The sequence below is a fragment of the Glycine max genome, chromosome 3, assembly GCF_000004515.6.
Source record: "Glycine max cultivar Williams 82 chromosome 3, Glycine_max_v4.0, whole genome shotgun sequence".
NCBI classification, from domain to species: domain Eukaryota; kingdom Viridiplantae; phylum Streptophyta; class Magnoliopsida; order Fabales; family Fabaceae; genus Glycine; species Glycine max.
In genome coordinates, this window is record NC_016090.4 from 40,853,402 (window position 1) to 40,866,119 (window position 12,718).

The 12,718-nt window shown below is 31.1% G+C and overlaps 2 protein-coding genes across 2 annotated transcripts; one reads left to right on the top strand and one right to left on the bottom strand.

Moving 5' to 3' along the window:
- Positions 1 to 977: 977 nt before the first annotated feature.
- LOC100797226 (ACT domain-containing protein ACR10) lies at positions 978 to 4,169 on the top strand. Its single transcript, XM_014773884.2, has 6 exons — positions 978 to 1,474; positions 1,676 to 1,894; positions 2,283 to 2,388; positions 2,641 to 2,977; positions 3,264 to 3,548; positions 3,765 to 4,169. Exons 1-6 carry the CDS (start codon positions 1,321 to 1,323, stop codon positions 3,900 to 3,902), a joined length of 1,239 nt encoding a protein of 412 aa, XP_014629370.1. The 5' UTR covers positions 978 to 1,320; the 3' UTR covers positions 3,903 to 4,169.
- Positions 4,170 to 6,231: 2,062 nt separating this feature from the next.
- LOC100819967 (heparan-alpha-glucosaminide N-acetyltransferase) lies at positions 6,232 to 11,734 on the bottom strand. Its single transcript, XM_006577647.4, has 13 exons — positions 11,318 to 11,734; positions 10,466 to 10,603; positions 10,027 to 10,108; positions 9,825 to 9,901; positions 9,598 to 9,707; positions 9,309 to 9,420; positions 9,087 to 9,203; positions 8,496 to 8,587; positions 8,100 to 8,166; positions 7,926 to 8,007; positions 7,725 to 7,816; positions 7,460 to 7,603; positions 6,232 to 6,580 (listed from the first exon to the last, which is right to left on the bottom strand). Exons 1-13 carry the CDS (start codon positions 11,576 to 11,578, stop codon positions 6,434 to 6,436), a joined length of 1,521 nt encoding a protein of 506 aa, XP_006577710.3. The 5' UTR covers positions 11,579 to 11,734; the 3' UTR covers positions 6,232 to 6,433.
- Positions 11,735 to 12,718: the final 984 nt, after the last annotated feature.

The window sequence follows — 12,718 nt, forward strand, 5'->3', positions numbered from 1 at the left end:
AATTATTTTGCAGTAAAAAAAAGTACTCCTTAATTATTTGTAAGACATTACACTTAAAGGAGAGTGTTGTAAATGTTAAAAAGAAAGATTTTTTTTTTTTGTAAATTTAGAAAATCTTTAATGATAGTTAAAACAATTTATTCTTAATAAAATTATTAAAAACACTTACTACCTCTTTTTTTAATGTTGATGTCACCTTAGAATCCAATTTTCAGGAAATAACGGGTCCAATTTATCAAGTGGGCTATTTTTTTTTTGAAATTACTAATTGAGAGTGGATTTTAAATTATTACCTATTTTGAGATAAGTTATAACATTTGTTAGTTTTGAGTTAAAAGTCATAATATCAATTACAACTTATATTTGTTAATTGAAGTTGTAAATTTTTTTATGACTTCAATTATTTTTTTTAATTTATGACCTCTAAGTTGTAGGTATTTTCTTTTATGTCTTTAAAGTAGGTTTTTATTTTATTTTATGACTTTAAAAGATGAACTTTTTTTCTTATGACTTCATGGTCATTATTTTTACTTTTTTTAATTTTTATTTTTTAAATTGTAAATAATTTTTTAATTTAATTATTTAATAAAGAAATGTTCTTTTTACTTTTTTTTATTTAATATTTTTTATATATTTTTTATATGGTTTCATTTAATATTTAATATATCTTTAAATATTGTTTTATTTAATATATTTTGTATATTTTTTTAATTGAATAATTTAATAAATAAATATTTTTTTACCTTTTTATTTTTATTTAATATTTTGCATATATTTTTTAAATGGTTTATTTAATATTTTATATATATTATTTTATTTAATATATTTTCTATATTGTTTTACTAGTATTAAAGATTTTTATTTGTTTTACAAATAAAAAAAAACAAAGAAAAGACTTAAATTTAAAAAGACGACGTAGTAAGTGACTTTAAAAAGACTTAAATTTAAACAATTTAACAAGACTTTGTATGTGATTATCACCTTCTTAATGAAGTGTTTGTCTCTTCTTATGCGTGCAAAAGGTATTAGTAAACATGTTTAGTCGGCATTTAGTTACTGTTGGTACTACAACGACCGGCAACACTAACGAAGTGAGCGAGGGTAATTTGAACACACTGAAAAGGCGATGAATGTAATTTCACTTTTTCATTTTCCATTAGTCATAATCCACTACCACTACCACTCACAACCGCCGCTCAAATTCTGAAAACCAAGACCAAGACAGTGACAAGGCAAGTTCCATTCCGTTGCGCCGTGTTTTGTTTCTCTCTCGTTTCAGTTCTGTAGTACTGTAGTAGCACACAAAGAAAGAAGAATATCATGGGGATACTGCACGACGACGTAGTGATAATCAGAGAGCCAGAGAAAGAAGGTGAAGCAACCGTCATAACCGTCAATTGCCCCGACAAGACCGGTCTGGGTTGTGATTTGTGTCGCATCATTCTCTTCTTCGGTCTTAGCATTGTCCGAGGAGGTAAGCCGCCTTCCAATTTATCTTCACTTTCTTGTGTTACGTTTGCGAGATTGATTCGTTTTTTTTTTTTTTTTTTAGTTTTATTAGAATGTTAGTTTTCTTAGGAGAGCATATCGAATCCACCATCTTTTTCTCTTTCCTTAATCATTCAACTCACCTTGTATCTCTACTGATTTGTTTGTTTGTTTGTTTGCAATGAAGACGTTTCCACCGACGGAAAATGGTGCTACATAGTATTCTGGGTGGTGGGGAAGCAAAGGATGAGGTGGAGTTTGTTGAAGAAGAGGCTAATTGAGGCGTGCCCTACTTGTTCTTCAGCTTCTGGAATTTCCTATTACCGTTCAGAATTGCAGCCTCCTAAACCACCAAATGTATTCCTTTTGACATTTTGTTGCCACGACCGTAAAGGCCTTTTACACGGTACTTGGTTGCTGTCTTGAACTTTCACTTGGAGATTTGGGGTTTCTACTTTTATGATTTGCTGTTACTTTTCATTTTTGTTGCTTTCCATCTATCTTGGTGTTGTTTTACTCAACCCTTGTTTTCCCAAATGTTGGGACTGGTAAACGGATCTTAGGGTTCTGTTTGTTGTTTGAGAAAATCATGCTAAAAGGAAAAATGAACTGATTGTTTTACAGTGACAATTGATGTCATAGTCTAAAACACTTTCCAATTGGATTCTTTGCCTGCCTTGGATTTTGCCATTTTTTCTAGTTATATTAACAAATTATCTGATGGAAGCCTTGTTGTGTATTATTCTTGACTTGACAAAATAACTGAAGGCTTTTATTATCGGGATTTGGGACAGATGTTACAGAGGTTCTTAGTGAGCTAGAGCTCATCATACACAAAGTGAAGGTGTCTACTACACCTGATGGCAAAGTGGTAGATCTGTTTTTCATCACGGATACAAGGTTGTACATTTCTATACATTCAATTTTTGGAACATACTAGTGTTGCAATTCGGTACTCTTATATTGTTAGTTCATTTCCATTTGAAAATTCTTTTTCTATTAACTAAGGCTATCTTTCGTTAGATGATGTTGAAATACATTTTATGAGAGTGGAGATTAATTTGTTGTTGTATAGTGTGCATTTGATTACAATTCCATATATTTTTACTGAACTAACTAACCTATTGCTTAATCTTATATGCATATGATCAGGGAACTTCTACATACAAAGAAGAGAAGAGATGACACAATCGAACAGTTGGCAGCTATTTTGGGGGATCCCTTAATTGCCATTGACATTGAGTTGGTTGGCCCAGAAACCGCTGCTTGTTCTCAAGCATCTTCATTCCTTCCAAGTGCAATTTCAGAAGATATGTTTGATTTGGAATTACCTGATTCAATACGAAGTGGGACTTCCACATCAGATTCGGTTTCTATTACGATGGACAATTCGCTGAGTCCTGCTCACACGCTTGTCCAAATTATATGTCAAGATCACAAAGGTCTTCTTTATGACATCATGAGAACTCTGAAGGACTACAATATTCAGGTATAGTAATTCAAGACCTGAATAGTACAATATTTTATAATCATGCTTTTGAACTGCTATGACTTGGATAGTGTTGTCAGCAGAAAGAATTGATAAGTGTATACACTTCTATTACATATTATATGTGATTTTTTTTTTGTATGTGAATACTGTGTTGTGAAATTTCATATTCCTTTCAACACGGGAAGTTCTGTTTATTGTGCCAAGTAACTTCACATTCCTTTCCACTTTTCTTGGTCATCTTATCAAGTATGCTAAAATTAGACCTAATTTGTCATTTAAACAGATTTCTTATGGGAGATTCTCACCAAAACCCAGAGGAAAATGTGAGCTTGACTTGTTCATAGTGCAAGCAGATGGGAAAAAGATAGTTGACCCCAGCAAGCAGAAGTCTTTGACATCACGCCTTAGGATGGAACTACTTCGTCCGCTCAGAATAACTGTTGTAAGCAGGGGTCCTGATACAGAGCTGCTGGTTGCAAACCCTGTGGAGTTGTCGGGCAAAGGACGACCTCTTGTTTTTTATGATATTACTCTTGCTCTCAAAATGCTTGGCCCTTGCATATTTTCGGTACTTTCTGATCACTATGTTACTTCCTACTGTTTATTTTCACACTTAATTTTTCTGTGAAGTCATAATCTCCCATAGGAGACTAGCTCAATATGAATTTTCATACTGTTCCCATTTCCCAATTTCTAGAATTATGTTCACAAAATTAGATAGGGGAAGAATGAAAAGAGAGGTAGACTGAGAATTACAGCATGCCAATTTTTTTTGTTTCAACAGGCTGAAGTTGGAAGACATGTGGTTGGAGACCGCGAGTGGGAAGTTTATAGAATCTTGCTTGATGAAGGGGAGGGTTTATCCATTCCAAGGAATAAGATTGAGAAAGGAGTTTGGAAGATGTTGATGGGTTGGGAGTGATCCATGGCTGGTGGCATTGTTCATCTTGGATGAACCTGTGCCCGTGTACAGATAACATGGTTATAATGTAGTTATGATATGTAACTTGTAATTATGAAATGTATATGGTGCAGATGTTGGTCTTTGCCACGCTATATTTTTCAGAGCTCTTGTAATTTTAACCTAGTATAGAAAGAAGGACTAGCAACTAGCAAGTACAGGAAAAAAAGGAGAAAGACTGGCAGATTATTTAGAGTATTTTATGAAAGAAAATGAATTATTGTAAAATGTTAATTTTCAGTTCTTTCATACTATATATAAACTTTTTATTGGTTGCATCCTACTTGAAAATGAAAAAGCATCATTACAAACTAACAGTGTAGAAGCAGTGACACGTTCAAAGGAATTCAAACAGGTTGACACGAGTTTGTCTGTGGATTTATGGAATGAAAGGCGCCATTTTTAGCATATAAATTTTGTTAGCTACAACCATTGAATCGGTTGGTTTCCTTAGTATTGTGCTTTTATTTCACCCAACTGCTCGTTGTTCCTTATGCTTCATTTTTTCTTATGTCATTTTCCTAAGATACAGTTTCTACAAGTAAGTTGCCCCCCTGTTGTGATATTTTATCTGGTATTTTAATTCTAATTGATACGTTATTTCAACTTAGAATGTCACCTACATGGATATCATCAAAGGGAGCACTATGTCACATCCACAGATGGCAAACCCTGATTCTGTCTAATTTGATTCATTAGTTTGTAGGCACATGTTCAACGGTCTTTGGCCATTTTTTGCCGCTGCATTTTTATTAGGACACGTTTCAATTATTGACATAGACATAGCTTGATAATTGATCAGTATCAAGGATATAGTGAAATATATGGGGATTCCATGGTCATTGCAAATGGAGAAACACTAGCACAAGTTTAATTTGTTGGCTGTCTCATCTTCTGATGCTAAAATAGAATATCTGTGATGTTAATCTCTTTTTTAAATTGTTTTCTCTTAACATGTTAACATCATGAAAAGACCCGATTTGTTGCTATGCCGTAAATATTCTTCACATTTTGTGTCACAAACTGATATTTTAAGATTTTGTTTGTTGTTATTCCCATTTGTCAGTATCGTATATAGACTCCGTGAGGAAGAAGATTCAAGGCATACTTGACAAAAAAAATGTTGCGTTATATTTTATCTTGTGCCACTTACAGTAGATAAGGTATTTGCTCTGGTTCTCTGTTTTTAATAAATAGAATATGGTGGTTGCCTTTCAGTTGTCCTTCTCGGTGTCGTTTTGAAATGGTGAGGGACTTAATGTAAAAAAATAGAGAAAGCATCGTTGGTGCACTGCCGGACAGTGTCTTAGATATTTTTGGGTTTTGAGTTAATATTTTTATTTTAGTGGAGCAGTTCATCTGTCAATGACAAGTGTTTTTTTTATAGTTTAAATTAGACTTATAGTCGTAGAATTTGTTGTGTTACTGCTTCGGTGCTTCCTTATTAGTTTTTTCTTATTTTTTAATTGATGTTTTAGAAGAAAAAAAATTCTATTTTATCTGTTATTTTAAAAGTTACAGATAATATTAATATTTATTTTTAATTATATTCTTATCTTTTAACTCTTAATTATTTTAAACATTAATATAAAATTAGATAATAAATTATTGAAAAGTTTAAACGTAAAAAAGTTCCTAGGTGAACCTTTTTATTTATTCCTAAAACATTTATAATTTCATATGTTTCGAATATTTTATGGCACTGATGTCAACTAAAATTGGTAAATAAAAACATATACCAACTGAAAAAAGATATATTAAAAATAAAAGAATTCATATAAATAAGAATATTAACTATAATCCTTAATTTTTGTAATATTAATATTTTAAACTCTTAAAAAATGGAAGGAGTAATTTATTATAGATTTCTATCAGAAAAAAATAAGGAACTGATAGGTGGGTTCATTTGTAATTATCTAAATTGCAAAGCAAGGTTTTGCCATTTGTAACAAACCATTAAGTTTTGATTGCTGCTTTATCACCTATTATTATTAGTGGAGTTAAACTGAACTTAGCTGGTTGTAAGTTGTAACAGCTGAGAAATACCAGTACATATATTGCAGGAAATGGAAAGGAGAAAAGTTTTGAGAAATACCAGTATATATATATATATATATATATCGATCCTTAACATATAGTATTTTATTTCCGTATCAGGTTTTCTCTCAGAAGAATACGATCTAGCTTAAATTCGGAAGTTCCAATGCAATGATGTTTGGGCCGATACTCTCTCGAAATGTCAATGCTGTATACTATCTTTTCTTACCTCGTGGGTTTTTTAGTGGCATTGCAGTGAGTATTTGTCCTTTCGTTTTTATTCCTTTTGGACCACAATACGGAAATTTTGGAGTGCTACTCTCTTTGACAAATTGAAGAGAAAGTGACTGATTAGGAGAATTTGGATGCAGAGTACAATGAACCAAAATAGCAAAAAGAAGAATATAATAGAGGAATAACAATTCCAGATTGACCATTAATAATGCAGCTGATTGTTATAGTTTCCAATATATTCCTAATTTGTGTAAGACGCCAGCAACCACACTCCAGAAAGTGATTTCTGCAAAGATGACATATAAGATGGTTCCCACCCTCTCTGAGTGCCAAACATTGACAAACACATGCTTCTTGATCCAGTGTACCTGGTTAATTTATTGTTTCACGTGCAACAATATTGGTTAGCTTCTTGTCCTAAATGGTAAAAAGGGGAGAGAGATCCAGAGGGATAAAAATTGTCAAATTATCATAATTAAAATAGGGACAAAACTTAGACAATATTTGTTAGGTTCTTTTGTTACTATTCACCTATCAAATTTAAGTTTTACCTTAGTAATGCTAACCTATAATACCAACTATAAACTATTATTATTTAGACTAGTTCAAAAATTGACATTTTGTACCTTAATTATTGTTTTTTTAGTTAAACGTGGTGGTAAATAACTGTCATGTTGAAAACTATTGTACATTAATTACTTGTGATCGTGGGATGGTTTTTAAGAGTAGTTAATTGATAATTTAAAAATAATAAATGAGTACACGAAATTATAAATGAGGTAATTATCTATATTAATAATTGTAGATTAAGGAAAACTAATTGAAGAACACTAAAAATACTTAAAGAATTAAATTTAAATTTTGTCTAATAATATCCATTAGCTAAGTAAAAAAAGGTTAAATTAACTAGTTTTTTTTTCAATAATTTATTATTTAAGTTTAGTTTGATCCTTTATTTTTTGGGTTCAATTTATTCATCTAATTTTTTAAAATAGATTTAATTTGATATTATTATCTAAATTAAATTTACAATGTTAGAAAATATGTATTTTTAGCATTTTAAAACTATTTAGTGACCGTTTTAAATCGTTGATATAATTTAAATAATATGATGAAATTGAATCGATTTAAAAAATTAGATAATTGAATTGAAAAAAAAAACTAAATGATCAAATTTAATTAAAAAATAAAATAGAAAAACAAACTAATTTAACCTACAATATAAATCAGAAATTGGCGATTCTTACTAGTGAGCTACGTGGATCTTCATAATACCATCCATTTACAAATGCTGCAAAGATGCCCTCCGCTGCCATCACAAACACTAGCATAGCATTCATTCCTATCCACTCCAAGAACAGGAATGGTGTGCGGAGCCCCCAAACATCGATCTGTTTAATTTTCAAGAGTGTAGATCAGAATCATCCAATGAGAGATAAAACCAAAATGGGGGAAAAAATAAAAAATTATTAATACTAACTCAAAAGATTTTTTTTTTTCACTTGTACCTACCAGTATGTAGAACCCAGAGAAGACAATTCCAGCTGCCCCAGCTGTGAAACAAACATAGCTGAAGCTGTAGAGTTGCTTGTTAATTGGTAAAGCTGCGTAGTGTTCCATTAAAAAATTTGTTAAGATTCATCTTTGCATGCAAATTTTATGTTTCTTAATTAGATGGATATTTTATTTAAGGTGCATATCTCACTAGCTTACCATCTGTGAAGTGAAGGATGATGGCTATGATGAGTAACACAAACCCCATTGAGACCCATTGTTTTAGCCTCTCCGAATGACCCTGCCAAATTTTATACTTTTATAACTAAATTACATTTTTTTTTATAATAGATGTTAATAGGCATGCGTATAACACAGGTGAAGTTTTCTAACCTTGAAGTGAATCAGGACGTGCCCATAATGGATGCCGATAGTGCCACTGAGGATTGCTGATATAGAACTGGTTTTAAAAAATTATTGTTAAATACTTCTGATAGATAAATAGAGATTGCTTATTGATAAAGTAACCCAAATTTATATATAGGAAAAGAAAAAAGAAAAAAAAACTCAATTTAAATAAAAAATTTAATCACTACTTATATAAGAAGAAAAAAAAACCAAACTCCTATAAATTACAATCAATTTGTGCAAATGATTTTTTTTATAGAAATTCTCACTAACTTCTCAAAAAAATTAAGTAACATAATTTGATTTTAATTTTGGAGAAAAAATATTATTATTTTTTTATTTCTTTTACGATAACTATTAAAAAAAACCATCAACATAAACCTCAACAAGCCTTCGGGTTCAAAAGGAGCAAGACACCAACTTGGGGCATCATCACGAAAAGGACCACTGCCTGGAGAACTGAATGTACACGCCTATAAACGTCATAGAAAAAAAATAGAAAAACAATAATTAGAATAATACCAAAATGGCAGTATTAGTTTGAAATAAAAATTAAGAAGTTTTTTTTAAGGCAAATAAAAATTAAGATGTACTTGGAAAGGTTTAATACCAGCAGCAAATAAGACGTCTACACAATGTGGACTAATTTCTCACTGCTAGGATACATCTTAGTTAGTTTTTATTTTTTTTACTATTTGCAATTTGATAAATAATTTTTTTAATAATTTCTAATGTTTATGAAATGTTATTTAAAGTAATGCCTTAATCTCTAACTTCTAATCTTTTATATTTTTTTTCACTTTTATTTTCAATATATTTATTTATTTTCTTATCATATTTTTTAAATAAATCATAATTTTATTTAATTTTTTTATTTTACATTTTTAATTATTTTAACATCTAATTTTATTTTTAATGAACTAATTTTGCAGATAATTTTATTAAACATATCTTAAATTACATATTAGTCACCTTCAAGCGTCTCCAAACTGGTTGAGAATAAAGATGGTTGACCCCCCAAACTTGTCGGTCCACGTGCCCAACAGCATTACATGCTGGCCCTAGGTGTCCTCTCATCCCACATATGACCTAACAAATGGAAAAAAAAGCTTAATAGTGTCAAGTTAGAATTCTGAAGATAGAACAAATTAAGGTATGCACAACACAGTGATTAGAGAGAGAGAGAGTATGCACCGTGTATCTCTTTGGTTCATCGCCGTTAAAGTGATCCACGAAACTCCAATCTGGAACGTAGAGGCTGAAGGTTGTGATCATATAAATGAGAAATGCCACGAAGCCCCCAAACCTAAACCGCACGTGTACACATATATGTACTATTAATCAAAGCTAGTTCACAATGTTCATTAATCAATTTAAGTTGAATTCCTATTATAATCTGTCTTCAATTCTTTTTAATCCCTCTTGCAATTAATCAGCATACTTGAAGTTAAATATAATTTGTGTCGAATTTTCTCACCATTGCCATTTATAAGCAGCAAAAATGGATAGGTGTCCAGAAGCCAACGTAGTGGGTCTAAGCTTGGTGGTAAATGTTTCTATTAGAGCTACAACACAGTATACAAGAGCGATTCTCTGCACACAAAATATTCAGAAACGCGGTTAATTATTCAATAACTGCGTTGCAAATTGCAATGGGGTAATTTTTGCATTAGCCCCATGCATATTCATTTAATTTAATTTGAACCATACCTGGAGAATGCCACACCATCGTATAAATTTCATGTTAACTCCATATTCGAGATCATCAGGGGCATGAGAGTAACCCCCTATAGGATGTTATACAATCAAATTTATCAGTTTATAAGGATTTATTTACCTGTGTATCTGTGCAACAATTAATGCATGGGTTTTATTTTTTGATACATCAGAAAATGCAACAATGTGGATTTACCTTGCAAAATTATACCCCAGAAGAGAAGCTTCAATGTCCTAAGGATTATCTTCTTTACGGAATGCTTTATCTTTGAGATTCTCTGCATTATTATAATCAGTTTATCAATATATGAACGGAATTTTTTACACCACACATGCTAACTTAATTTTTATATACGCACGCAACAAAAATAACTTGAAAAAGAAACTAATAGAAAATAGAGAAGCATAACTTGCATATTAAATAATTCAGATGAAGCAGAGAATCTTATATTGAGAAACATTGTACGTGCTGAAATAAGCCAGTTATGATTAAGAAGCTAGATTGTGATCGTGTACATAATAATTAAAAAATAAACCTCTAATTAGAAAGTCCAGAGACCCAAAGGAATAAAACAAGTAGAGATTGCACAGAGAAGCCTTTTTTTTATATATGATAAAATAAAATAAATCCCTACCTTTAGTGCAAGGGCTATGGCAACCCCAACAATGAAAAGAAAGAAAGGCATAACGAAATCCGCCAAAGTACATCCATTCCAAGGGGAATGATCAATGCGTGGATAAGCTTCACCAGCATCGTCTACCAGAATCATCAACTACACATAAATGATCAAAAGAGAGAAAAAAAATTAAGAATGATTTATTCAGAATCATAAATAGGAATGGGAAATGTTCATATAATTCGTCACATTTAGGTTTATATATGCTATGCTTTACTGAATAAATTAGATTAAAATACTTTATAGAAACATATTCAATTAAAAAAGTTCTTTATATACTTTCTTTTATTAAAAAATGAAGCCTAATAAATTTTAGGCCCACTTAGTTAAATAGATACAAATAATATATTAAAACTTTTATTATTATGTTGAAAACTTTGATTATAAAGTAATCTTTAAATAAATTTTAAAGTCATAATGCTAATTTTAAAAAATAGTAGGTTGGGCCTTAAAATATCAAGTAAATAACTGAAACTTGTTCTTGAATTTGAGAGTACACTACATTTATTTAGAGTAAAACCTACCTTGGTTGGTTTATTTCTACCTTAGACTACAGTGAAAATATTTCATGTCTCTAGATTAAGCCTCTGCTTGATCATTAGGTATTAAAAATAATCAGCTTTTTTTTTACTGAAAATCGCATGATTCATTATATATTTGTGGCTACAATTTCCAATTAAATGCGATTAATTTTTCAAAACTAATTCTATAAAAGTTATTCTGTCCCACTTTATTATAATACATTGTAAACTAGTTCTTTACTATGCAGAATGTTTGCCAAAAGAAAAGGGTTTGGAGTACACTAATTACCACTATGGTGAGACCCCTAAATGCATCAAGGGTTGCAACCCTCTTTGTCTTCTGCTTAACCGGTGGTTGCTCCTGTTCAGCTATTTGCTGTACGGACTCACCCTCAGCCACAGGCTTAGCCATTGTGTCTTTGTCATGCTCAAAAATAGAACCTCCATTACTGGTTTTAATGGTTGCCCTCTTCTTCAAGTCATCCTTATTGCCATCACCATTCAATGCTGAATTGAGGCCTTCTTCCATTCTCTTAGGATCTTCATCCATTATTGCTGAATACTGAATATTCTACAAAGTTCAAATGTGTCCCTTGTCTTGTGTCTCTTTCTCTTGGGTGGAATAGAACAATTATAGGGAGAGTATGTTAGAGATATAATTAAAGAATTAATGTGACAGAGAGGTCCAAGTTAATGAAGTAGAAGGCCGGCGTGTTTTGGTCTCGTCATCAAGGTATGAAATATAGTAATAACTATGCTAGCTAGTAGCTACATTACAAATATAAGAGACGGATGAAGGACTTTGGAGAGAAAGAAATGGAAGAGGTCCACGCTCTCTAATTTGTTAAATTAGTATAATCACAGGCTGGTCAGTGTTAATTAATTAGTCCAACCCTTTATTTTGTTTCTTCTGGTTGGTTGCTCCTCCATGGCTATGAACTTTTTGAGGACGTAGAATTGTTTTGTCTTTGTCTTTTGTACCTAAGATTCCTCCTCATCTTAAGGTTTGACCAAATTTTCAAAATGGAGAAATTCTGTTGTGTCTACAAATTAAACGATCCCTTTCCGATGTGTTTGGATAATGGTAATTGTCCGGCTAAATAAAGTAAAATAATAAACATAAATATATAAAAAAAGAAATTTTTAAGAAAGTAGTTAATTAATGTTTTTTTTGTCAATAAGCTTGAAAAAGATGATGTTATACCTTGAGTTATCTTCTAAGAATGTATTACACAAATAGAGAAATCAAATTATAGATTGACAATGTTTTACACAATTACACCTACAAGGACAGATTTAATAAATTTTTACTTATAGAAACTAAATTGAGACTGCATTCTGCAATACGTACAAAGACTAAGTTATATGTTAACAAGATTGTTTTTTTTATCTTTCTTCGTCACATTATTTTATCTTATACTTTTTTATATTTGTTTTTCTTTTTATTACAAAATAATTGTATATTTATTTCTTCAACTACCTCCTCTATATTACATGTAGCTTGGTTAAATATTTTGTGATTCCTATATTTCCACGTGGACCACACAATTGCACACCAAACAGCCCACGATGCTTCCGTAGCTTTCTTCCCTACAAGTCTTCCCAGAGTGTTGCAAAAAATGATCCTCATCATTGCAGTGTAAAACTCGTACTTCACCTAACCGCAAATAACAAATATTCCACAATTCAT